Below are 27,226 nucleotides of genomic sequence, written 5' to 3' on the forward strand. Positions count from 1 at the left end.
GCAGTGGCACCATCATAGCTCACTGAAGCCTCAAACTCCTGGACCAAAGCGATCCTCCCACCTCAGCCTCCCAAGTAGCTGGGACCACAGCCGTGTGCCACCACGTCTGGCTAATGTTTACGTTTTATTTTTGTAGAGATGGGGTCTTGCTGTGTTGCCCAGGCTGGTCGTAAATTCATGGCTTCAAGTGATCCTCTTCCCTCAGCCTCCCAAAGCTGTGGGATTACAGACATGAGCCACCACATGCAGCCACATTTTCTAGAAATCTAAAATTATTCCAAAATAAAAAGTATATTTAAAAACCTGAACAAGAGAAAAGGACATATTAGGTGAAAGTTGATTCTCCCTCAACACTGACTCCCCCTACCCCAGTCCCTCATGTCCTTCCCTAAATATATTGTGTGACCTAAGTATATTCCAATGACTGAAATGAATAGCTCCCCCCAGCCTTTCATTTAATTGCCTTTGTTATATGAGCTGGGTTGAAATAATCGCTCAAAATGGCTGATTCCTCTTTGGGTAGGACTTAACCCATGGCTGAGAATTGTCCTTCCAGCTTGAGTTCTCATTGAATTTTGAATGAGAACTGTTTGTTGAGGGACCCCGAGAACCACATCTTGCCAAGTCATTTTACATCCTATCCAACATGGGTATAAGGCTGACCAAAACAATCTTTAAGACCTTTCCAATGCAAAGGACTGGAATTCTATTCTACAACGGGGGATGGGATAGGTACCTCCAGTGGTACTCTCATGCTTGTAGAATCAAACAGCAATGAATTACCTCAGGAAAGCTACTCATTTTCTCTCCAATTATCCAGCTTTCTGATTACCTAAAGGAGAAAGCCATGATTTGGTGCTAGCTTTGTCTTTAATGTCCCTAGTACTTGCTGATTCACCTTGTTAAGAAAGAAAATTCAAGCTTCGATCTGAACCTTAAGCAGGCTATAGGATTTAGCCAGAATTTAACAGCATTGCTTTGTTTCATAGGTTTATTTTCATGGCTATTTTCTAATTACGCCAAGTAAGAGTCACTTATTGTTTATGGCTATTTTCTAATTACGCCAAGTAAGAGCCTCTCATGGAATCCTAAAAAAAAAAAAAGTCCATGTCATGACATACGAAGTAGTACATGGTAGAGTACAGAGTATGTAGCTGGGGTAAATTCTTTGCAGTGCTGAGAGTTTTGGAAACACTGTTCTGTAGCTCTTTTGACCTTAGAGCATGGGCGTTGGGATCAGATAGATCTGGGTCTGAGTTTCATTTCCACCACTCATTATAGCACTGCCCCAATTGCCCCTTAGAACTGATGTCTATGGTTTTTTTTCTTTTTTTTTTTTTAAATAAACACAAAAATTTACCCCCAATCTTAAAATTTGAGAAAGTTACATTCATTTTACCTGAGTTCCTTTCTCAAGAAACTGACCTCTTGGCCTCCCAGATAGTATTAAGGAATTGAAATTTACCAGATCACTATATGGGGACAATGAGATGCCACACTCCTCAACCACCACGATTGCCTAACCAACTACCTGTATCCTGTTGACCAGATTCTCTTCCTTACGCCTTCCTAATCCTTTCCCAGAAAAAAAAAAAAAAAAAAAGGAATAGGGATGTATCACAATGTAACACATGGTTACATTTCTTCCTTGCTACCTCTAATTTTAGTGGGTTGAGAAGATGGATTTGAGGCTCTTTCCATCTCCTGGGCTGCAGCACCCGATTAAAGCCTTCTTCTCTGGCAATACTCATTGCCTCAGTGATTGGCTTTCTGTGCAGCAAGTGGCAAGATCTAGACAGAACCCTTGGTGTTTCTGTAACGACTGAGTGAGTGAGTTTGATCAATCATTTATGACCTCTCTAAGCCTCATTTCATTAATCTAGAAGGAGAGGTTGATATGAGCTAGATCATGGCTCCTGGTAAATGTCCGAAATGAGCAAGCTCTGGGGCCACTACTAGGCACATTAAGTTATGAAGCAGAAGTAAAAGCAGGGGATATATAGGGCATCCAGGGCTTAAATTCCTACCATGACCACTGATTGGAAAAGATGGGCTAGGGAAGGTATCTCTCTGGTCCCCAGCAGTTTAACCCTCCAAGCTTATATTTAAATTAGAAGTTTCTAGATCACCAGTCCTCATCCTCCATCACCTCCACCACTCCTCCCTGGGTAGCCTTACTTTTTGTTTTGTTTTGAGATCAGTGATTAAATCTGCTGGCGCATACCAGGGCTGCCCGGGTGCTCAGCTCTTGTTTGCTGGTGCCACCGCACAGGAAGCATGCATCTCCCTAGGGTGGCATTTGGGAATGGGAAGATGGATTTAGCTGCCTCTTCCCCCAGAAGTGACTCAGCTCCTGGAAGCTCGGTGACAGCAATGGCAGTTGGAGCCCTGGGGATGTCTGTGCCTTCATGCTTTGCTGTCTCCACACAGCCAGCAAGCTCTTGCTTGGAAGTGTGCATGAGAGGCTCGTGGCGACCGTCGTCTCCAGCCAGCTTGAAAAGCTCCTCCCGTTTCTTCCTGTGATTTGTCCTCCTCGTGGAGACATTCTTTGGCAGCTGTTGGATGCCTGCCTTCTAGTTGGAAAATGTGATCAAGAAAGGAACAGCCTATCAGGCTAATTTCTATCACACAAGTTTAGACTGGAAAGAAACCGACTGTGTGTGATATTCATTTATTCAGGTCCTGTATCAGCATTTTTCACTCTGATGTGAAGACCTCCTTCATGAAGGTTACCGGACATGACACCCCAACACAGGTTTATCCTAATCCCTGGAGGCGGAGGCAGGGAATTGTTTCTTAAACAACCTCCCTAGATATTCACCATGCCCACTAATGTCTGGGAATAACCACTCCCTCTGTGTCTAAAGCAGTCCAGTCTACTCAGTTTTGTTATGATGATGATGGTACTTACATAGGGAGGTAGTTCTTACATGAATATGGTTCATTACAACAAGAGCTTTGGAGTAGGACAGATCTTGTTTTAAATCTCACCTCCATCACTTACTCCCTTTCCTGAGCCTCGACTTCCCCATCTATGAAATGAGATAACAGCACTGACCACCCAGGGCTGTTTTGAGAATCAGATAAGGTAAGGCACAAGTCCTGGCATGTGATAAATGCTCGACAAATGTTAGTTATTATCGTTACTGGGTAAACCTGGCTTTCATAACTTTTAAACGGGAGAAATTACAGTATACCACCCAGGGAAGGGGTTGGCCAACTTTTTCTATAAAGAGCCTGGTAGTAAATATTTGAGGCTTCGTGGGCCAGGGAGCCTCTGTGGCAACTACTCAGTTTTTGCAATGTAAAAGCAGCCATAAATGACATGTTAATGAATGAGTGTGATCAGTGTTCCAGAACAACTCTACTTACAACATCAAGCATGGGGCTGCGCTTGGTCCCCTGGCCATAGGGTATCAACTCCTGGCCTGAGGTATTGTGCAGACGAAATGAGATGAGATTCATTCCTGTAATCCCAGCGCTTTGGGAGGCTGAGTTGGGCAGATCACTTGAGCTTAGGAGTTGGAGACCAGCCTGGGCAACATTGCAAAGCCCTATTTCTACAAATAATACCAAAAAATTCGCTGGGTGTGGTGGAGCGACCCTGTAATTTCAGCTACTCAGGAGGCTGAAGTGAGAGGATTGCTTGAGCCCAGGAAGTTGAGGCTGCAGTAAGCCAAGATTATGCCGCTGCACTCCAGCCTGGGAGATAGGGTGAAACCCTGTGTCATCAAAAAAAAAAAAAAAAAAAAAAAGATGAAGTTTACAATGAGCCCAACACAGTGCCTGGTGCAGACACACAGCTCACGGCAAGAAAGGATTCTAAGAATTTGTATATGATTCAAGCTTTAGGCTTCGTTCCTTTCTCTTGGGGAAGAAAAACATGCTTGAGCAAGACTTTTCAACATAGGTCTTGTTCCATTCTTTGCCCCAAATCCAAGCTAAGCACCTGGAGCCTGGCAGCCACCGCCTCCGTCCTCCCCTGGGGATGGAGGTAAAATGCCAATTCCTGGGGTGTGATTAATTCTTTTCGTCCCACGCCTCGCCCCAGGGTGTGTTGCCGTTTTCAGCATGTGTCCCATGGAAATCAGGTTGCCCATCTGAACTGTGATGAGAAAAACAAGAATACTCATATCGTGGGGTGGTTAACTACGCACTTTCGCAGCCACAGATGCATTCAGCCCTCACCAGGAGGCTGGATTACGTGGTTAAGGTCATGTGGTTGTGGATTGGAGGGGAGAGAGGGAGGAGAGAGAGAGAGAGCAAGTTGGGTTTGAACACTATCTCTGCAATGATCTGGCTGTGTGATATTGAACAAGTCACTTTCCTTCTCTAAGCCTCAGAGTCATCTCGGTAAAATAGGGATTAAATGAGCTAATACACAGAAAGTCTCTGGCACAGGTAACTATTGAACTCTTGTGTAGAGGAGGAAAGTGATGCAAAGACATAAAAGGGCTCATTCGAGGTCTGGCCGCTGATGATTAGTGTCAAATGAGGATTTTTGACACAGCTCCTGCCCGGCTGATTTTTGCCAGACCCCAATTCTCCCACGTACTTCCCTCACCCCCGGCCACCTCCTGGGACTCCTGCTGCTTCCAGCCAAGGCTGTGTTCCGTGTGCAGGGTCTAAAGCCCCTGGAGAGAGTGACATTACTGTCAGGGAGCTTTGAAGGCTGCGGCCATTCATTCTTGTGGGTTTCTGGCCTCCTGAGGTTCATGTGCATCTTAGAACATCAGAATGTGACCTTATTTGGAAATAAGGTCTTTGCAGGGGTAATTCAGATAAGGATCCAGATGAGCTCACATTGGATTAGGCTGGGCCCTAAATCTAATGAGACAGAAAGGGACACACAGAGCCACCCGGAGGAAGACCCTATGAAAACAGAGGCAGAGGTTGAAGTGATGCTATTACTTTCAGTGGCAAAAACTGCAATTACTTTTGCACCAACCTAATACTACAAACCAAGGAGCCACCAGGGGCTGCAAGGGCCAAGAAAGGATCCATCCCTAGAGCCTTTGGAGAGCGCATGGCCCTGCCAACACCTTGGTTTCAGACTTCTGGCTTCACGAACTCCAAGAGATTAAATTCCTCTTGTTTTAAGCCTCCCCATTGGCCATGACTTGTTACGGCCCCACGCTTAACTCTGAGATGGGAATGAATGGGGCGTGTCGGACTTAGAACAGCTGCCTGGACCAGAGGCAGCTGTGAGGGTCAAAGAGCATGAATTTGAAGCCAGACTTGGACTCAGCTCTTTCCCTTGCCAGGGTTGAGCCTTTGTTTCTTTGTGAAAATGAGAACCTACTGAACCTGCTGGCTTATGGCGAGGATTAAAAGAGGTGATGGGCAGAGCAGGTGCGACAGTCATAATGAGGGCAATTGCAAGCGTATATTAAACGTGATGTGCCGGGATAATTCATCCCTCATGTCTGTTTTGGCTGGTGGGCTCTCTTACTATCCTCATCTTACAGGAGAAACAGAGCTGCTAACAGGTTAACGAACTCCCCAGGGCCACACAGCCAGGGAGGGGCAGAACTGAACTGGAACCCAGGCCATCTGATTCGATGAGGCTGGTCTTCCAGCTTGGTAGCATCACAGCACACAGCAGTACTCAGTATTAAAATGTTTTTTTTTTTTTTTTTTTTAAGACGGAGTCTCACTCTGTCCCTCAGGCTGGAGTGTAGTGGTGCAATCTCGGTTCACTGCAGCCTCCGCCTCCCAGGTTCACGCGATTCTCGTGCCTCAGCCTCCCAATATGCTGGGATTACAGGCACCTGCCACTATGCCAGGATAATTTTAGTATTTTTAGTAGAAACTGGATTTCACCATGTTGATCACACTGGTCTCGAACTCCTGACGTCAGGTGATCCGCCTGCTTCGGCCTCTCAAAGTGCTGGGATTACAGGCGTGAGCCATCGTGCCCAGTCAATATTAATATTTTGATCTTATCCCGCCCTCTTTCCCTCCTTCCTCAAGCCTGTCCTCGCTGCTTCAATCCCAGGAGCCACCACAGCATGGTGTCAGGGACAGTAGTAGGACCCAAAATTGGATTCCAGGGGCCTTGAAGCATAACCAGATGACCCCAGGAGATCTTCAGCCAGCACATCACATGAGACATTTCCTACAAATCCTCTGCAGACAGACATCGCTCGCTCTCCCCAAGCCACAGCCCGAGACGGCTCCTCTGACCTCTCTCCTTCCTGCTTCTCTTTGACACTCCCTCCTCTCCCTCCACTGTGTCTCCCTTTTCACCCTTCCCTGCCACAGTCTTGGCCAGGTGGCCAGATAATCTTCGGGACCCACCATCTTTAGAAGGCAGGGAGGACGTGATTGTGAATCTCTCCAATTTCACGTTTTTCCCATTCACCCACCTCGGCTGTCTTCCTCCCACTTATACAGTTGTTCGGTGACCCCCTCTCCAACCCAACAGCAGGTTCTGCACTATTTGTGTTCTGCACTTATCTATTTTATGAAATATTGGAGCTCCCTGAAAATATACAAGAAGCAGACATTGCTCCGAGATGCTGAACTCAAAGAGGAGAAAATCTTCAACAGGCTGATGACAGTCAGGTTAAATTTTTTCCTCTCCCCATATAATTGCTTGGCCTTTTCCATTGCCTTTGTTATTGTTTCTCTTGAAAACTGAGAGTTGTCAGGCCGGGCACGGTGGCTCATGCCTGTAATCCCAGCACTTTGGGAGGCCAAGGCGGGCAGATTACCTGAGGTCAGGAGTTCAAGACTAGCCTGGCCAAAACGGCAAAACCCTGTCTCTACTAAAAATACAAAAAATTAGCTGGGCGTGGTGGCATGCGCCTGTAGACCCAGCTACTCGGGAGGCTGAGACAGGAGAATTGCTGGAGCCCGGGAGGCAGAGGTTGCAGTGAGCGGAGATTGCATCACCGCACTCCAGCATGGGCAACAGAGCAAGACTTGGTCTTAAAAAAAAAAAAAAAAAGGGAATTGTCTTGTCTCGGAGAGAATGAAGAGAGGCCATTCATTTCAATGTGAGAATCAACTCCAGAGAATTACCTTCTTCCGGTCTCCTCAGCAAAATAAGGTGTTTTGATTGGTGGAGGGGAGACAGATAATTTTGGCACATGGAATGACCACATTAGGGAGTAGGTGATGGAAAGGAACGTCAGTTTACCGAGAATCCAATGTCTGCTGAAAAACTCAGGACCAGGAGAGTCCCACAGGTGGACAAACGCATCAGGTGGGCTCCTGGAAGAGGGCGCTATTCTGTCCAGAGATCCAAGCAGGCAGGGATTGACCTCAGGGAAGCCAGCAAATCACAGCGCCCTAAGCCCTGTGCAGGTGTGCAAGGGCCAGGGGCCCAGGATATAGGAGGCAGATGGACAGGTAGAAACAGGACAACCTTCACTGGGCACAGTGGCTCACACCTGTAAGTAATTGCAGCATTTTGGGAGGTTGAGGCAGGAGGATTGCTTGAGGCCAGAAGTTCCAGACCTGTCTGGGCCACATAGCGAGACCTCATCTCTACAAAAAGAGAAAAGAAGACTAGGTGTGGTGGCTCATGCCTGTAATCCCAGCACTATGGGAGGCCAAGGCAGGCTGATCACTTGAGGTCAGGAGTTCAAGACCAGCCTGGCCAACATGGTGAAACCCCAACTCTACTAAAAATACAAAAATTAACTGGGCATGGTGGCACGAGCCTATAATCCAAGTTACTCAGGAGGCTGAGGCAGGAGAATCGCTTGAACCGGGGAGGCGGAGATTGCAGTGAGCTGAGATCGTGCCACTGCACTCGAGCCTGGGCAACGGAGGGATACTCTGTCTCAGAAAAAAAAAAAAAAAAGGAAAAGAAAAAGAGAACAACTATCCAAATCATGGGTATAAGGTATACCCACTTCTATTATTCCTTGAGTATAAGGAAAAAGACAGACGCCCTTGTAGAACTGAGGTGTGGGGTGGGTTCCATCTTAGGGGTGGGTGTGGAACGAATTAGCAGATACAGGCGATGTGACGGTGTCTCAGGGTACACCAAGAACATCTCCTGCCCCGAGTCTCCCCCGCTACCGATCAAAGGCCTTGAATAGCGCATCCCTTATATCTCAGCCATTCACCCTAGAAATGTAGCGCGAAGGAACCCCATAGATGTGTGCGAAGATTTCACTTTGAGAATGTTCCTCACTGGAACATTCTTACAGTGAAAATAATTCTTACATTTTTTTCCCCATGATTACAGTGGGGAAAAAATAGGAAACAACCTACATGTCTGTGGATTGCTTAAGTGCTTCGTGATGCAGCCACAAATAGAAAACCGCGCCGCCTTCCACGCTGCTGCCGAGGAAGACCATCCAAGGACAGGCAGGAGCGCTCATGGCATGCTGCTAGGTGAAAAGAACACGTCATGAAATAGTGAGACCCTAACTTTATATTAGAAAAATAAGACCTATATCACAGTGGATATATGCATATGTACATAATAGTATATATATTCACATGCATATGTATTAACATTTTAACTGCTAACATTTTAGTGTACTTTTTCAGTCTTTAAAAAAGTGTGTCTGGCCAGGCGCGATGGCTCATGCCTGTAATCCTAGCACTTTGGGAGGCTGAGGTGGGCGGATCACAAGGCCAGGAGTTAGAGATCAGCCTGGCCAACATGGTGAAATCCCATCTCAACTAAAAATACAAAAATTAGCCGGGTGTGGTGGTACACACCTCTTATCCCAGCTACTCAGGAGGCTGAGGCAGGAGAATCACTCGAACCCGGGAGGTGAAGGTTGCACTGAGTCAAGATTGTGCCACTGAACTCCAGCCTGGGCGACAGGGTGAGACTCCATCTCAAAAAAGAAAAAAAGAAAGTGTGTCTGTGTATATTATACATATTATACATATAAAACCATATATATTCATATATATACACATATATATGAATATGTATGTATGCTCACGCTTGTAATCCCAGCACTTCAGGAGGCCAAGTTGGGAGGATCGCCTGAGGCCAGGAGTTTGAGACCAGCCTAGGCAACAGAGTGGCACCCCATCTCTACAAAAAATAAAAATTAAAAAATTACCTAGGTGGGCCTGTAGTCCCAGCTACTTGGGAGACTGAGGCAGAAGGGTTCCTTGAACCCAGGGTTTGAGGCGGCAGTGAGCTATGATTGCACCACTGCACCCCAGCTTGGATGACAGAGTGAGGCCTAGTCTCAAAAACAAACGAAAAAATACTTCCACTACTTATTAGTAGTATTACTATAAGATAATTATGATAAAACTTTCTTCTGCCTAGAGTTGGCTGGTCTTAGAGGCTCAGACCACAGGGCAAAGTGGTCATGGTCAGGGGGAGCAGAGTCTCAGAATTTGGGACCAGGTAGGGGCTGACAAGGCCTTAATCAGGCTTTTGTAAGCCCCTTGTTAGCCTCCACTAGCCATCATAACAAAGTTCCCAGCCAGGCGTGGTGGCCTCACGACTGTAATCCCAGCACTTTGGGAGGCCCAGGCGGGCGGATCACTTGACCTCAGCCTGGTCAACAAGGCGAAACCCTGTCTCTACTAAAAATAGAAATATTAGCGGGGCCTGGTGGTGTGCACTTGTAATCCCCGCTACTTATAATATAGGCTGAGGTGGGAGAATCGCCTGAACCTTGGAGGCAAAGGTTGCAGTGAGCCGAGATTGAGATCAGCCACTGCACTCCAGCCTGGGCAACAGAGCATGACTGTGTCTCAAAAAAACAAAAACAAGGCCAGGCGTGGTGGCTCACGCCTGTAATCCTCGCACTTTGGGAAGCTGAGGTGGGTGGATCACGAGGTCAGGAGATCGAGACCATCTTGGCTAACACAGTGAAATCCCGTCTCTACTAAAAATACAAAAAAAAAAAAAATTAGTCGGGTGTGGTGGTGGGCACCTGTAGTCCCAGCTACTCGGGAGGCTGAGGCAGGAGAATGGCGCGAACCCAGGAGGTGGAGCTTGCAGTGAGCTGAGATTGCGCCACTGCACTCCAGCCTGGGTGACGGAGCCAGACTTCGAGACTCCGTCTCAAAACAAAAAAGCAAACAAACGAAGTTCCTGTGGAAAACACGTGTTCTGGTTTCCAAAGGGCGTGCTCACGAATACACATTTGCGGCACAGGCTGAAGTCTGTGTGCCCTCAAGGCGTATGACCGTAGTGGAGCAAGGCTGTGCCCTGAAACCATGTCAGGGTCGGTCCCACGGTGCAGCCTCGGGGTCCTGATGCTTGCGTTTCGTGTCTCCTGCACAGATCAGCTGGACATCATCTCCATGGCGGAGACAACCATGATGCCGGAGGAGATTGAGCTGGAGATGGCAAAAATTCAGCGTCTCCGGGAAGTCTTGGTCCGCCGGGAGTCTGAGCTCAGGTTCATGTGAGTGTTTTGGGGATGTGGCCGAGGAAAGAAGAGTGTGGAGGAGAGAGGAAAACCTAATCTTTATTAATCGCCTATTGTGTGCCGGGCCCTGAGATAAAGGCATTATGCACGTTTTTAAAAGCCTCATTTGAATCTCACCACCACCCAGGGAAGCGGGTATTGTCATCTCCTGTTTTAAGCAAGACCCTGAAGTTGGAATTGAATTCAGGCCAATCTGACTCCAAAACCTTTGCTCTATCACCCACAGGAAAGAAAGACCCTATGCTGTGGTCTTTTACGAGCACACACTCTGCTCTCAGGCCTGAGTTTTTTTTTTTTTTTAAAGCCTGTCAGCTTGGGCAGGTTACTTGTACTCTCTGAATTTCAGTTCCCTCATTTCTAAAATGGGGGAAAATAACAAGATGGGGTCTCTAGCAACATCAGAGTCATGTGGGTTGAGCGTTCATTAGCTACAGAGTAGGGCGTCCCTGAAGAATTGCAGATAGTCTTTCAAGACAAACTCTCATTTAAAAAGTTGGGCTCTGAGTGTGTGGTGGTGCGCACCTCTGTGGTCCCAGCTGCTCAGGAGGCTGAGGTGGGAGGACTGTTTGAGTCCTGGAGTTCAAGGCTGCAATGAGCTATGATTACATCACCGCACTCCAGTTTGGGTGACAGAGAGAGACCCTGTCTCTAAAAAGTACAAATTAAGGCCAGGCATAGTGGCTCACACCTGTAATCACAGCACCTTGGAAGGCTGAGGCGGGATGATCGCTTGAGCCCAGGAGTTCAAGACCAGACAGGGCAATGTAGCCAGACCCTGTCTCTACAAAAAATAAAATTAGCTGTGTGTGGCTGATGTATGGCTGTGTGTGCCTTTGTCCCAGCTACTCAGGAGGCCGAGGTTGGGGGATCAGTTGAGCCCAGCGGCTCAGGCTGCAGTGAGCGACGATCATACCATTGCACTCCAACCTGGGAGACACAGCAAGACCCTGTCACTAAAAGAAAAAATTTAAAAATACAAAAAATATAAAAATATATCAAATTAAAATGAAAAAATTGGGCTTTTGCAGACAAACAGTGAGAGGTTACAAGCAAAACCAAACCAAGCCAGAGGTTAAGAGGCAACCTGGCTGGAAAACTCCCTGTGCTGCCTGTCAGCTCCCCACCCACCCTCCACTGGAAGCAGCAGGAACATCAAACCTTCTAGGCAGGCGCTAAGCCCCGCCCCTATTCATTCACTGATTTTTCACAACACCAAGAGGCTGAGTCTGTGATCACCCCATTTTGCAGATGAGGAGACTGAGGCTTGAAGAAATCAAACAACCTGCCCAAGGCCTCCCAGCTAGTAAATGGGGAGTTAGGGTTCAGACCTAGTTCTTTCTGCCTTTAAAACACGTATTTTTTATACATTTTTAGTTACTTATTTAGAGAGAGGCTCTTGGTCTGTCGCCCAGGGTGGAATGCAGTGATGCCATCATAGCACATTGCAGCCTCGAACTCCTGAAAGCCCATCCTCTCACTAGGACGTTATATGACCTTCCCTCTCCCTGCATAAAATGAATTGCACTATTCACAGCTGTCATTTATCCAGCCCTTTGCATGTGCCTGAGCCTGAGCTAAATGCTTCCCATGCATAATTCCTTCTCAGAGACATCTCTGAGGAAGGTTCTAGAACATTTGCACTTTATGGCTAACAAGTATCTTCCCTTTTGTCTGGAAATAAACTAAAATGATACGTGAGCATTCAGAAACAATCCCTTCCTCCCTGTGTTTTAAAAGGGAGACAGAGGCCAGGTGTGGTGGCTCACATCTATAATCCTAGCACTTTGAGAGGCCGAGGCAGGTAGATCACTTGAGGCCAGGAATTCGAGACCAGCCTGGCCAACAGGGCAAAACCCCATCTCTAGTAAAAATACAAAAAATGTAGCCACGTGTGGTGGCGTGCGCCTATAATCCCAGCTACTTGGGAGGCTGAGGCACAAGAATCGTTTGAACCTGGGAGGCGGAGGCTACAGCAAGCCGAGATTGTACTATTTCACTCCAGCCTGGGCAACAGAGTGAGAAACTATCTCAAAATAATAATAATAAAATAAAGTAAAAGGAAGACAGAGAACAAGAGTCTTGCTTTTAGGTACTGAAGATCCCTTTGTTTGAAAAAAAAACTACAAAAATACAAAAAATTTAAAAATACAAGTACAAATTAAAAATTTTAAAAATATATATTTATTTTTATTTGCCTAATGGTGCTGCTGCGGGAACAATGGTTGCCACTGTGCATTTACTGACCTTTATTGTGTGCATGTGTGTGTGTGGATGTGCATGTGTGGATGTGTATGTGGATATTTGTGTGGATGTGTGGATGTTTGTGTGTGGGTGTCTAGATGTATGTATGTGTGTGGGGGTGTGGGTGTGGATCTGTGCGTGTGTGTGTATGTGTGAGGATATGTGTGTGTGTGGATGTGTGGGTGTGTGGATATGTGCGTGTGTGTGGATGTGTGTGTGGGGATATGTGTGTGCGTGTGTGGATGTGTGTGTGTGGATGTGGATGCGTGCGTGTGTGGATGTGTGAATGTGTGTGTGAATGTGTAGATATGTGTATGTGTGTATGTGTGGATATGTGTGTGGATTTGTGGATGTGTGTGTGTGTGTATGGATGTGCACATGCCTGTCACTTAGCACGGGCTTAAGGACAAGAATAACTAGCATTTTTTAAGTGGCAGCTCTGCAGTAAGCTCTTGACTTGTGATCTCACTGAATGTCCTCATCAAGCCCATGAATCTGACACTTAGGGACAAATGTCAACAGTAGACCCTTGGGTAAATCAAATTATCTAAAGGATACAGAAGGACCTGAGTATTGTTAGGACATAGATCAGGGATTCTGTGACATTCTCCAGGGGAGGGACCCCCTTCCAGGCCCCCAGATGTCTTGCTGGAATGGAGTCCTACAGACAGTATTGGATGATAATGATGCTCCCCAAGCAAGGTCAGCCTTGTGTGGTGTGTAGCCTGCCGGGTGGTGCACCTGCCTCGTCAATCTCAGAGATACACGGTGGACCCTAAGGCAGCCAGGACAAAGGACCCAGCACGTTCCGATCTGCACAAACTCCTCATCCATCATCCTCAGCCCTCCAGGTCAACAGGCTTTGAGCCAAGGCCCTGCTTGAATTCAGTTTCTCAGCTGTTTCTCAGTGCTGGTTTTTCCTGAAGCTGTGGGACTTACCCTGTGAGTGTGTCCTGTTCCTATCTCCATTTTGGATGGGAAGGAATGGGAAGTTAAGAAATTTCCCCAATGCTGCATTAGCTAATAAGTAGCCAAGCTAGGATGCAGTCTGACTCCAGAATGTTTGTTAAGTGTATCAGTGAATGAAGGAAGGAGGGAAGGGAGGGGGAGGGGAGAGGAGGGGAGGGGAAGGGAGGGAAGAAAGCAGGAAGGAAGGAAGCTTTGACTATAACTACCAAGATAATTCCTTCAAGTGTAGAAGCTCCATGAGGGCAGAGACCTCATCCAGTTTCCTCACAATGTCTTCCCAGCATTTTGAACAGTGCCTGGCACTTAGGGTCATGAATATTTGTGAAATGTGCAATAAATTATTCTTTCTCACTCCATCCTTACCCCAACGATCCTTTTACACACGCACACACACACACACGAGACACTCTTGGCACAGAGTAGGAGAGAGAGAAGAAAGTTTCAGACCCTACTGATTATTTTCAGGCTTAGGCAAGGAAGCTTTTAAGTGACAGGAATGTGACAGCCCTTGGCTGAAAGATTCCCAGTGACCGTAGTGTAATAGCCGCCGTGAGATTGGTTTTGTCACACCTGCTGCGAGGTAATCACCTTAAAACTCATCAGCTGCTGCGGAGACTGTGCGAGTCAGCCCCTATTTCATGGCTGAGAATGTGTCTCACTTCCGTGGCTTCTTGCTGCATTGACTCTTTTAGTTTTACTTCTTGCGACAGAGTCTCGCTCTGTTGCCCAGGCTGGAGTGCAGTGGTGTGATCTCAGCTCACTGCAACCTCCGCCTCCTGGGTTCAAGCGATTCTTGTGCCTCGGCCTTCCAAGTAGCTGGGACTACAGGTGTCCACCACCACACCTGGCTAATTTTTGTATTTTTAGTAGAGACAAAATTTCACCATGTTGGCCAGGCTGGTCTTGAACTCCTGGCCTCAAGTGATCTGCCCTCCTTGGCCTCCTTGGGGTTGCAGGCGTGAGCCACTGCACCCAGCCTGCGTTGACTCTTTTAAACATGAGTCCAGGGGTGGGCTGCCTGTCCCACCCTCAAAGCCCTGGCACCCTAACATTTAGATTATTTCATGGGCTTCGTTTTTCTCAGCTGATTTACCTTGTCCTTTTCCCCAAGATCCACAACCTCTGCCTGTTCTCCCTCTTTTCCTGCCACGACAGTGAGGAAGAAGAGGGAGATATCCCTACACCTAGGGAACTGGTGAAAACTCGGGAGATGTGGGATCAGAGGTCATCATCCTGGCTCTCTCACGTCCTTGGTCACGTGACGGTGCACACAGAGTTGCTATTTCCCGTGGGCACTGACATGCCACCCTGAGCGCTATGTCCCTTGCTGGCATTCACCCCTTCATTTTAGCTTCTTGAGTCCTCGTGAGAACACCAATAGAGTGAGTTCTATCTCTTCTATTTTATGAATGAGCAAATTGAGGTGGCAGAGGCAAAGTGACTTGTTCAAGGTCCCAGCTAGGATGAAGTAGTGCCACAATTTGAACCCAAAGTGTCTGTCTCCTGGGGACAGAGCCCTTAACCGTAAGCTGTTCTGTTATCTTTATTCTCAATGCCAGGCCCCCCTTTCTCTTTGCCTTACTCTCCTGCAATGCAAGGACAAACCCCTGATTGGATGCCCCCAGTCCCACACTGAGTCTTGTCGTGTTCCACCATCTTGAATGTGTGTGGTGGAACTTGGACAGATTTTACTAAGTCAGGCTTTGAGGCTTCTTTTCTGTACCATTGCAACTGACCCAACAGTCCCATCATAGATTTTTTTTTTTTTTTTTTTTTAGATGGAGTCTCAATCTGTTGCCCAGGCTGGAATGCAGTGGGGCGCGATCTGGGCTCGCTGCAAGCTCTGCCTCCCAGGTTCACGCCATTCTCCTGCCTCAGCCTCCCGAGTAGCTGGGACTACAGGCACCCACCACCATGCCCGGCTAATTTTTTTCTTTTTGTATTTTTTAGTAGAGACGGGATTTCACCGTGTTAGCCAGGATGGTCTTGATCTCCTGACCTTGTGATCCACCTGCCTCGGCCTTCCAAAGTGCTGGGATTACAGGCGTGAGCTACCGCGCCCGGCGCATAGGTATTCTTTTGGATAAACACAGAAGCTGACCTTTCCGATCTTAAAGCTTGAAGCCCTCATTTGTCTTATCTGAGTTCCTTCCTCAGGAAAGGGCCACCATGCCTCTCAAAAAAAGTATCAAAGAACTGAAACTCACCAGATTACCACATCCAATGAGATGCCAGACCCCTCATTCATCATGATAGCTTTCTTGCTCCTCCCTAGTTCCTGTTTTCTTATACATTGTTGCATTTCTTCCCTGCTATATAAACTCCTAGTTTTAGTTGGTCAGAGAGATGGATTTGAGACTGAGCTCCCATCTCCTTGGCTGCAGCACGCGATTAAAATCTTCCTTGGCAATACTCACCTTCTCAGTGATGGGTTTTCTGTGCAGCGAGCAGCAGGACCTAGACCAGACCCCTGGTGTTTCAGTATCACTATTTCTTTGCACAGAAACTATTTATTTCAGAGACCAAAATGAAGAGCTCAAATGGAGACAGTCAAAGTTTGTGAAGTCAGTCTGCTGGGAATGTGCTGTAGAAAAAGAACCGTGTTCCAGTAAGAACTCTTAAGGACCACAACAGTTGACATGTACAGAGCCCTTATCGTGGACCTAGGCTTAGGCTAAGCCCTTCACCCGCGTGCTCACATAACCCACATCAAATGCTTACTAACAGAAAGATGCATCAGGAACCACCCCAACCCAGGACACCCACTTGCCCTGAATCAGGCCCAGGAGGTCAAGTTCATAGACCAGCTATGAGTGAGCTCCCAGCAGGTAGGTGTGAACTCTTGAGTGTGCTCCTCACTCTGAATTTCCAGTGTGTCTTCTCTTGCTGACTTCCCTTTGCTTGTGCCCTGGTTTCCAGTGTGCAAAACGGCATTTAGAGATCTCTCTGTTGAGGCTTGGCAATCTTATCAACTTTACTGGAACAGGGCAATAATGCAAAACCGCCTCCAGAAAACAGGCAGCAAACATCTGGGAGATAATGCTTGAAACGCCTGTGTTTACCCCGCTCTTGACCCTATGTTCCACCCACCTCCTAGTCCCTCCCACTGCTACCCCATCTCCCTACCCATCCTGCCCCCATCTTACTGCAGGCAAGAACTCTCAGAGGCTGTCAACCTCAGACTCATTTTCTCGCCTTCCTTCCAGCACTGAATCACATCATTAGTTTTTAATAATTCTTCTTGCAGCCCCTCTGGCTCGCTTTGGCTCTTCCACGTCTAGTCTACCATCCCGCTCCTGCTGTTTATCTGGGTTTCAGATAATTAAGTATCTTCGGCCTCCAAAGGGGGCGGGGGTGTGGTTATCTTCCTTTTACACCCGCTTGCTGGATTTTCATAAAAAGGGATAGCGTGCCCTGCTGCTCAGCTTGCTCTGGGCAAAAGCAGGTTTTAATCAGCCGGAGACAGAACTGTAGCAGGCAGGGAAGGTAGGCGTGCGAAGGACATATTTCAAGAGAATAGCCTTTGAGTTCCAATATTTCCAGAGCCTGGACTTGAAATCCAGTACCTTCGCTTTATTAAGAGGTACCAAGTGTGGTAAAGAGGTCAGGCCCTGGGACCCTGGCAGAGATTCAAAATGGGGTAATAGAAAGTGCATGCATTGTGTTGAAACCCCCCCCCAACACACACACACACACAGAAAGTGTATGCATTGTAGACAGCAGTTCTTTTAAAACATTTTCTATGCTGGCTAATTTTCTAGTGTTTTACTGTTTTGAACCATATAATCCTTACTGCCACCATCCAGGCAGAAAATATCACGTAGCCCTTATTTTATTTATTTGTTTATTTACTTTTTTAGAGATGGAATCTCATTGTGTCACCCAGGCTGGAGTGCAGTGGCACAATCTCGGCTCACTGCCAAGCTCCGCCTCCCGACATAGCCCTTATTTTATAGATGAGGAAGCTGAGGCACTGAGAGGTCAAGTCTCTTGCCCAGGGTTGTACAGTTTCCATGAAATAGCATTCTGGGTCCAGATGAAACGGGAAGAGTTCCCTTGTCCCCCTTGCAGGGTGTGTGATGGGGGAGTGGCTCGCTTCTTCAGCGCCCCGCTGCTCTAACCTCTAGGGGAGCATACAGATGGGTCCATTGTGGGGATCCGATCCCACGGCAGTGTCTAGGGGTGGATGTTTACAGCTCCTGAAGCCCCAGTGGGTGTGTGTTACAGGGTGCTCTTTTAGTTTTGCCATCTGTAGGCGGCTTGTGTTAACCAGCTCAATTAGACCCGTTGTCCAAAGGACAGAGGGCTTTCTGTATCCTGGGTTCTTGCCTTGATGCACCAGAAGAATCAGATCACACGTGGACTTGGGGAATGAGTGCGAGGCTTTATTGAGTGGAGGTAGCTCTCAGCAGATGGGGGAAGCCAGAAGGGGACGGAGTGGGAAGGTTTCCCCCTGGAGTCAGGCCGCCGAGTGGCCCAGGCCCCCCTCCGACTGCCCAGGCCAAACTCCACCTCGTTCGCCAGTCGATGGCCTGCCAGCGTCTGTCATGTGTTCTTCTGCCAGCGTGCTCCTCTTGACGTCTTCTTGACATCCAGCCGCTGTGTCGTCTTCACCGATCTGCAGCTCTTGACGTCCAGCAGCGTGTGTGTCTGCCTGCCAGGGTCTTGGGTTTTTATAGGCACAGGATGGGGGCATGGCAGGCCAGGGTGGTCTTGGGAAATGCAACATTTGGGCAGGAAAACAAAAATGCCTGTCCTCACCTAGGACCATGGGCACAGGTGTGGGGGTGGAGCCCTCTCCAGGGACCATGCCCTCCTCTACCCAGCACTTCCCTTCCCTCCTTCTGTAGCATTTAAAGTGGCCACACCCTTCCCTTCCCACCATTTCCCTTCCATATCACAGAGTCCATGGTCTCAGTTGTCAAGCTGGGGGGTGTCTCAGCTAGCTTTGAATTCTACTTCTTACCAACTGTGTGCCCTGGAGCAAATATTTTGTCCTGTTTCAACCTCAGCTTCCCCTGATGTACAAGGGGGATAGTGATAACTCCCAGCAGCATCATAGCAAGGGATGAAAACAGACACAGGTATGAAATTGGGGGGCCCTTTCTAGGTAGTAGGCAGTTCAAAATTCCCTTCCTTCCTTTCATTGTTAATATTGTGCTTCGTGGGACAGTAGGGCATCAGGGCTGCTTATAGTTGTCTCCAGAGAATTCCCAGAAAATATTGCTCTCCCCAAGAGAAGATGGGATTCACCGTGGTTTCCTTGAGACCCTCTTGGGAGGTGCCAACTCTCTGACAGTGGCTCTCAACCATTAAGTGCAACTCTACCCTGGGGCCTTGATTTTATTATTATGATTATTTAAAATTTTTTTTATAAACCTGCATTTTTTCCCCCTTAATGAGCTGATAATTCTGAAGTCTGTTAGGAAGAGCTTCAAGCCAAGGGCAAAATGAAGTATGTGCATTGATGTAACTTGACACATTTCAGCCACATTCAGGAGCTCTGCGTCACTCTAGTTGCACTCGGGGTTTTAAATAGCATCTTCCAGGAACAGGTCACCGTTGCCGGGGCCACTGTACATGTTGGGTGGGAAGAGATGCCCTTAATTGCAGAAGATCTAAGAAGCAATTTGTCTTGGACAAAATATACAAGAAGTTGGGGTTTAGGGGAGGGAAAGGAAGAAGAAACGGAGAGACTAAAGGGAGGAGAAAGGAGGGAGAATGTTCTAAGCTAGACGTCTGAATGGAAGGCCCCTCCGCCTGAGTTTCTAAATGTACTGGGAGGCGCAGAGGAAGGTGGGAATCTGTGTTGACTGAATGGAGAAATAAATGTTAGTCTAGGTGCAGTGGCTCATGCCTGTAATCCCAGCACTTGGTGAGGCCGAGGCAGGTGGATCACCTGAAATCGGGAGTTCCAGACCAGCCTGGCCAACATGGCAAAACCTCTTCTCTACTAAAAATACAAAAAAACTTAGCTAGGCATGGTGGTGTGCACCTGAAATCCCAGCTACTCGGGAGGCTTGAGGCACAATAGTCGCATGAACCTGGGAGGCAGAGGTTTCCATGAGCCAAGATTGTGCCACTGCACTCCAGCCTGGGTGACAGAATGAGACTCTGTCTCAAAGAAAATAAGTAAATCAAATAAATGTTCTGCACTTGACAAGCTCTTGCTGCTACAAGTTGTCTTCATGGTCAGAACAAGTTTCCAGAAAGAAAATAGTCTCTAGAAGTTCCATCTTCCTAGAACTGCATTACATTCTGGTTCACCTCTGAACCACGTAGATTCCATTGGATTCGGAGGGAGATTACCATGTAAGACCCTGGTGATTGTCAATTTTATGCATCAGCTTGACTGGGCCACAGGGTTCCCAGATGTTTGGCCAAAGATTCTTCGAGGTGTGTGTCTGCAAGAGCATTGGTGGATGAAATTAACATTTGAATTGGTAGACTGAGTAAAGCAGACTGCCCTCCCTAATGCAGAGGTGGGTGGGCCCCGTGCTATCAGTTGAAGGCCTGACTACAACAGAAAGGCTGAGTCGGAGGGAACTCTTGCTGCCTGACTGCTTGGGCTGGGACATCAGTCTTTTCTGGTCTTTGAACGCAAACTGAAACATCAGCTCTTCTTGGGTCTTGAGCCTGCCAGCCTTTGGACTGGAACTTACACCATCAGTTCTCCTGGGTCTTCAGCTTGCCACCTATGGATCTTGGGACTTCTTGGCCTCCAAAATCCCATGAGTCAATTCCTTATCATAAATCTCTTTCCAGGCCAGGTGCAGTGGTTCACGCCTGTAATTCCAGCACTTTGGGAGGCTGAGGTGGGCAGATCATTTGAGGTCAGGAGTTTGAGACCAGCCTGGCCAATGTGGTGAAACCCTGCCTCTACTAAAAATACAAAAATTAGTGGGGCATGGCGGCGTGTGCCTCTAGTTCCAGCTACTTGGGAGGCTGAGGCAAGAGAATTGCTTGAACTTGGGAGGTGGAGGTTGCAGTGAGCCAAGATTGCACCACTACACTCCAGCCTGAGCGACAGAGTGAGACCCCATCTCAAAAAAAAAAAAAAAAAAAAAAAAAAGAAAAGAAAAAAGAAAGAAAAGAATAAAGAAAAAACAAATAAATAAAATAAAATAAACTTCTTCAATCCTATTGGTTCTGTTTCTCTGGAGAACCCTGAATAATAGAGCCCTTTTTATTCTCAGAAATTTTTATTTGGATAGTTTATCTGGTTAGCAAAGATTAGGGAGTTGGATAAAATGAAAACATAGAGAAATTGGCTCTACCTCTTTGGAAAACAGTTCAGTGTTACCTAGCAAAGATGAACAGGTGATTATAACCTGCAGTTTTGCTCCTGGGTCTACCCCTGGTTAGCCACTAGCTTCATGTGGCTATTTCAATTTAAATTAATTAAAATTAAATAGCATTTAAAATTCAGTCTCTCGGTAGCCTGAACCATGCTTCAAGTATTCATTAGTAAATAATGGCTAGTGGCTACCCTATTGGAAAGCATACATTTGTACAGAACGTTTCTATTGTTGTAGAACATTCTATTCACCAGCACTGCCATAGAGAAATTACACATGAACATCAGGAGGCATGTTCCAGAATATTCATAACTGCCTTGTTTGTGGTCTAGTTGTACCACAGAATACTATACAGCAGTGAAAAATGAATGAGCAACAGGTATGAACATGAAAGCATCTCAAAAACAAGATGTTGAGCAACAGGTTTATATAAAGTGTATAAAAGTAAAAAATATAGGCCAGGCATGGTGGCTCACGCCTGTAATCTCAGCACTTTGGGAAGCCAAGGTGAGTGGATCACGAGGTCAAGAGATCAAGATCATCCTGCCCAACATGGTGACACCCTGTCTCTACTAAAAATACAAAAATTAGCCAGGTGTGGTGGCACACGCCTGTAGTCCCAGCTATTCGGGAGGCTAAGGTGAGAGAATCCCTTGAACCTGGGAGGCGGAGTTAGTGATCATGCCGAGATCATGCCACTGCAGAGCCAAGATCACGGCATTGCACTCCAGCCTGGGCAACAGAGTGAGGCTCCATCTCAAAAAAAAAAAAAAAAAAAAAACCTAAAAAATATCATTGTGTTGGCATTCATATATGGGTGCCAAATGATAAAAATAAAAAGCATTGGCCGGGCGCAGTGGCTCACACCTGTAATCCCAGCACTTTGGGAGGCCAAGGCAGGCAGATCACGAGGTCAGGAGACCATCCTGGCTAACACTGTGAAACCCTGTGTCTACTAAAAAAAAAAAAAAAAAAAAAAAAATTAGCCAGGTGTGGTGGCAGGCACCTGTAGTTCCAGCTACTCGGGAGGCTGAGGCAGGAGAATGGTGTGAACCCAGGAGGCGGAGCTTGCAGTGAGCCGAGATGGTGCCACTGCACTCCCGCCTGGGCAACAAAGCGAGCCTCCCTCTCAAAAAAAAAAAAAATAATTAATTAAAAAAATAAAAACCATTAGCACAAGTTTGTGATAATGCCTACCTCTGAGGGAGGTATGCATTCCTCACCCCCAGCTCTCTCCCTTATACACATACACCACTTCCTTGGACCTCCTTTTAGTCTCTGCCCTGCCCATCCCCACCTCCCACACACACACCAGGTCCCCTCCTGCCATGGGGGCCTTTTTGTTTGTGGTGGTCCCTCTGCGTGCATCCCTCTCCTCCCGCTCCCCTCTCCTTCCCTGGAGCTATGATTTGAATGTTTGTACCACCCCTAAATACATATGTCGACATCTAATTCCCAATGTAATAGTATTAAGAGGTGGGGCTTTTAGGAGGTGATTAGGTCATGAGGGCAGAGCCTCATGAATGGAATTAGTGCCCTTGTAAAAGAGGTCCAGGGTAGCTTGTTTCTCCCTTTCACTGTGTGAGGACACAGCGAGAACTCACTGTCTGTAAGGAATGAGTCCTCACCAGACACCGAGTCTGCTAATGCCTTGATCTGCTAACTTCCCAGCCTCTATTACTGTGAGAAATAATTGTCTTTTTTTTTTTTTTTTTTTTTTTGACAGAGTCTTGCTCTGTTGCCCAGGCTGGAGTGCAGTGGCACAATCTCGGCTCACTGCAAGCTCTGCCTCCTGGGTTCACGCCATTCTCCTGCCTCAACCTCCCAAGTAGCTGGGACTACAGGTGCCTGCCAGCACACCCGGCTAATTTTTTGGTATTTTTTGGTAGACACGGGATTTCGCTGTGTTAGCCAGGATGGTCTCAATCTCCTGACCTCGTGACCTGCCCGCTTCAGCCTCCCAAAGTGCTGGGATTACAGGCGTGAGCCACCGCGCCCGGCCGTGTTTGTTGTTTATAAGCCACCTATGGTAAGGTACTTCATTTTGGCAGCCCAAATGGACTAAGGCACCTGATAAACTCTCTGTCTCCCACCAGGACTGAGACCCAGGGCATTTCTGGAGGGACACCTTCCCAGCACTTCCCCAGTCTCATTACCACCCCTGTGATCCTTTCCTTAGAAGCCTTTTGTAAATCTATGTTCATTGGTGTGAGTGTATGTTCAGTATCTGACTCTCCTCCTAGATATTGACATACATGAGGGCAGAGGCTGAGCTATTTTCACTCCCGACAATGTTGATGGCACCCAGCACACAACCAGACTCAGAGTAGGCACTCAGTGAAGACTGCTTGAATGAATTCATGAGGGCTCATCTTCCTGCTTCTCTCAGGGTCAGATCATCTCAAGGGTTCCCCTTCATGTGGCAGGTCTGGGTGGTGAGAGCTGCCTGGCTCTGATGGTTAGAGTGAACAGTGGGTTCATTCATAGGAAGGAACAGAGTGATAATGCAGCTAAGTGCATTATTTTCCTGTGGCTACTGTAACAAACAGCTGCAAATGTGGTCTTAAAACAACACACCCTCCTTTTATCTTACAGTTCTGGAGGCTGGAAGTCTGAAATCGATTTCACTGAGCTGAAATCAAGGTGTCGGCAGAGCTGTGCTCTTTCTGGAAGCTCTAGAGGAGAAGCCTCTTCCTTACTCATTCCAACTTCTAGAATCATATTCTTTGCATTTCTTGGCTTGTGTCTCCCTCCTCCATCTCCGAAGCCAGCAGCATGGCATATCCCAGTCCCTCTTCATTGAGGTCATCCTGTCACGTTTGCTCTTCCGTGTCAAATCTTCCTCTGTCTTTCTCTTAAATGTATGCCTAGTATTCCATTATTGGAACACTAAGCACGTGGGAGTTATTTATATTCTACTTCTCAAGGTCATCAACAGGTTTGATTTTTCAAATTCAAAAAATTGCAACCTCAGGCATAAATGGGTAGGGACACTTGTGATGACATTGAAGGGCCACATGGATAACCCAGGATGATCTCCCCATCTCAGAATCCCTTAATTTAATCACATCTGCAAATTTCCTTTTCAACACTATATATTTTTCAGAGACGAGGTCTTGTTCTGTTGTCCAGGCTGGAGTGCAGTGACACAGTCATAGCTCATTGCTGCCTTTAATTCCTGGGCTCAAACAAGTTTACTGCCTCAGCCTCCCCAGAAGCTGGGACCACAGGCACGTGCCACCACATACAGCTAATTTTTGAATTTTGTAGAGATGGTGATATGGTTTGGCTGTGCCCCCACCCAAATCTTATCCTGAATTGTAATCCTGTAATCCCCACGCGTCGTGAGAGGGACCCAGTGGGAGGTAATTCAATCATGTGGATGGTTCCGCCATGCTGTTATTGCGATAGTGAGTTCTCATGAGATCTGATGGTTCTATAAGCATCTGGCATTTCCCCTACTGGCATTCATTCTCTCTCCTGCCGCCCTGTGAAGAGGAACCTTCTGCCATGATTGTAAGTTTCCTGAGGCCTTTCCAGCTATGTGGAACTGTGAGTCAATTAAATCTCTTTTCTTCTTCTTCTTTTTTTTTTTTTCGAGACAGAGTCTCACACTGTCACCTAGGCTGGATTGCAGTGGCTCAGTCTCGGCTCACTACAACCTCTGCCTCCTGGGTTCAAGCAATTCTCCTGCCTCAGGCTCCCAAGTAGCTGGGATTATAGGCACCTGCCGCCATGCCCAGTTAGTTCTTTTTTTTTGTATTTTTAGTAGAGACGGGGTTTCACTATGTTGGCCAGGCTGGTCTCAAACTCCTGACCTTGTGATCTGCCCGCCTCAGCCTCCCAAAGTACTGGGATTACAGGTGTGAGCTACCACGCCCGGCCTTAAACCTCTTTTCTTTACAAATTACTCAGTCTTGGGTATTTCTTCATAGCATCAAGAGAATGGACTAATACAGTTGTGATCTCATCATCTTGCTCAGGCTGGTCTTGAACTCCTAGGTTCAAGTGATCCTCCTGCCTAGGCTTCCTAAAGTCCTGGAATTACAGGCATGAGCTACCATGCCTGGCCCAAAATCCCTTTTGCCGTGTAAGGTAACAGATTCATAGGTTCATTAGGACATGGATATCTTCAGGGACCCTTCTGCAGTCTACCACATTAAGTGACCACAGCAATTGATGTAAGGGCCAAAGTCCAGAGCAGGAGCCACAGTGTGGCAGCAACAATGACAGAGACGGCCCTGGTGTGAGGCTGGGGAAAGGGGAAGACACACTACACGGGGCACCCTCGTGGCTTCATCCTGTGCAGGGTTCTCATGATTTTTTTGAAATCTTCCAAAAAAGAAACTTCTTAGAAAGACAGGGCAATAGATACCAGTAAATTGCATGTACCGTGGCCTGGTGATGAAGGGTTTTTCCATTCCCTTTGCTTATTTCTGGAAAGCTGCTGATGTGAGTGGCCACAGAGATTGAGAAGGGCTTCTCCCTATCACTTGATGGTCTGAATTGAATTGGATAACGCTTGGCTGAGCCTCCTTCCCACCTTTTCCTTCAAATAAAATACCAACCCTTTCTTGACAGTTCTAGGACAGGATGCCCATAGAGAAATGGGGGGGGATCAAAACTGCAAGTGACTTAGCAGAGCTGCCTTGGTGTTTTGGGTCTTCACAGGCAGATCCCCAGGCACCCCCTTAAGGCAATATCCTGACTTACGTCTTTAATATTACGTAATTGGCTGCTGTTCATTGAGCCATCGGTTACCTCGATCTCGTTTTCTCCTGGAATTCCAGTCTGCTGTGTCTGTCCTCAGTCCCCTAAACTCCTCGGGGATCTCAAGTTATATTAGATTAATCCAAGACATTCCTGGTTGGGTTCTTCCAAAGGTGGTAGGATCCCTGTTTTTTCATTACTCGATCTCCTGGTCTCGGACGGGGTTGCTTTCTGATAAACAGAGAGACCTCGTGCCTGGTAAGTGTGTTTACTTGCTCCGGATTAAATTACACCTAGATTTAAATTCTACCCCTGCCATTTATAGGCTGTGCAATCTTGCACAAATATCTTACCTTCTCTGAGCCTCAGCGGCCTCATCTGTTAAATGGCCATGCATCCAGTATCTCGCAGGATGGTCATGAGGAGTAAAAGAGATCAAGTGTGTTACGTGGTCAGTCCAGTGCCTGCTACCACATAACTGCTCATTAAATGTTACTTTCCTTTACCACCAGGAAGAAATCGAGTTTGGAAATGAATAGATACAGGCATAAGTGTAGACACTGGTTTCTTTGTTTGGAAGAGGAGGCACAAGAGAAGGGGGAGATTGGAGGGTGGAATGATGATCTTTTCCATGTCAAGGTTGTTGAAACGAGGAGAGAAGGCTCAAGGGGCACCTAAGATTTGTCTCAAAATATCTGAAGGATGTCACGTGGAAGAAAGTTTGTTTGTTTCTTTTTTTTTTTTTTCCTCTCTGAGATGGCGTCTCACTGTGTTGCCCAGGCTGGAGTGCAGTGGTGTGACCTTGGTTCACTGCAACCTCTGCCTCCCAGGTTCCAACAATCCTCCTGCCTCAGCCTTCTGAGTAGCTGGAACCAAGTAGCAGCCTCAGGTGTGGGGCTTGAGCCTCTCCTCACTCCTCTCTGATTGATCCAAATTGGCTCAATCTGGGCCAATCAGTCTTTGTCCTGGGATGCCGAGAGATTAGCCCACGTGGATGACAGGGGAGTGACAAACCAAAGTCTATGCGTAAGCAGAGAAAGTCAGTCTTTGGAGGGAAAGAGGACAGAGCGTCTGCCTCAAGAATAACAAACAAGAGACAGTGTCCTTTGAAAGCAAAGAATGAACTCAGCCATGACATTCCTATTGCAGTCCAGATGAACTGGGCAGTCCATAAGATGTTGCACCTTGTTCGACCCCGAACGTACCCTCTCCAGACCCTTGGAGAAATGCCTCCCTCCCCGTGTTGCCACCGCCTAGGGAAATTGAAAATCCAGCTGTATAACGTCTACATTGGCAGGGGCTTCCATCCTCAAGTCTTCTCTGCTCCTGTGCTTGGTTCCTTGAGTCCTGTACCTCCATCCATCTGAATATGAAACTCAGATGCTTCACTAGTTTCCATAACAACAGAATAAAACAATGCCCTATCCTACTCCCACAGGTCATTTGAGGAGCAGCACAATGAGGATCACAAAAAGGGTGTTATTGATCTCTTCACAGCAGACAGCTTAAAAACCATAACCAATGACAATCGTCTCCTGGCTCACCATGCAACTGGCCCTCCAACCCCAGAGGAGTAGCCCCAGCCACAGCCCTGCAAAGACCTTGATTTTTTTTTTTAATTGCAAAAAAAAAAAA

At 47.1% G+C, this 27,226-nt stretch overlaps 1 protein-coding gene across 1 annotated transcript in view; it reads left to right on the forward strand.

Moving 5' to 3' along the window:
* BMERB1 (bMERB domain containing 1) overlaps positions 1-27,226 on the forward strand; it is a 188,840-nt gene that overhangs the window by 109,334 nt on the left and 52,280 nt on the right. The window contains exon 3 of the mRNA XM_007986401.3: positions 10,226-10,349. Coding sequence (XP_007984592.1) covers positions 10,226-10,349 — 124 coding nt within the window. The remainder of the gene's footprint in view (positions 1-10,225; positions 10,350-27,226) is intronic.

This window comes from Chlorocebus sabaeus, chromosome 5 (assembly GCF_047675955.1).
Source record: "Chlorocebus sabaeus isolate Y175 chromosome 5, mChlSab1.0.hap1, whole genome shotgun sequence".
Lineage (NCBI taxonomy): Eukaryota > Metazoa > Chordata > Mammalia > Primates > Cercopithecidae > Chlorocebus > Chlorocebus sabaeus.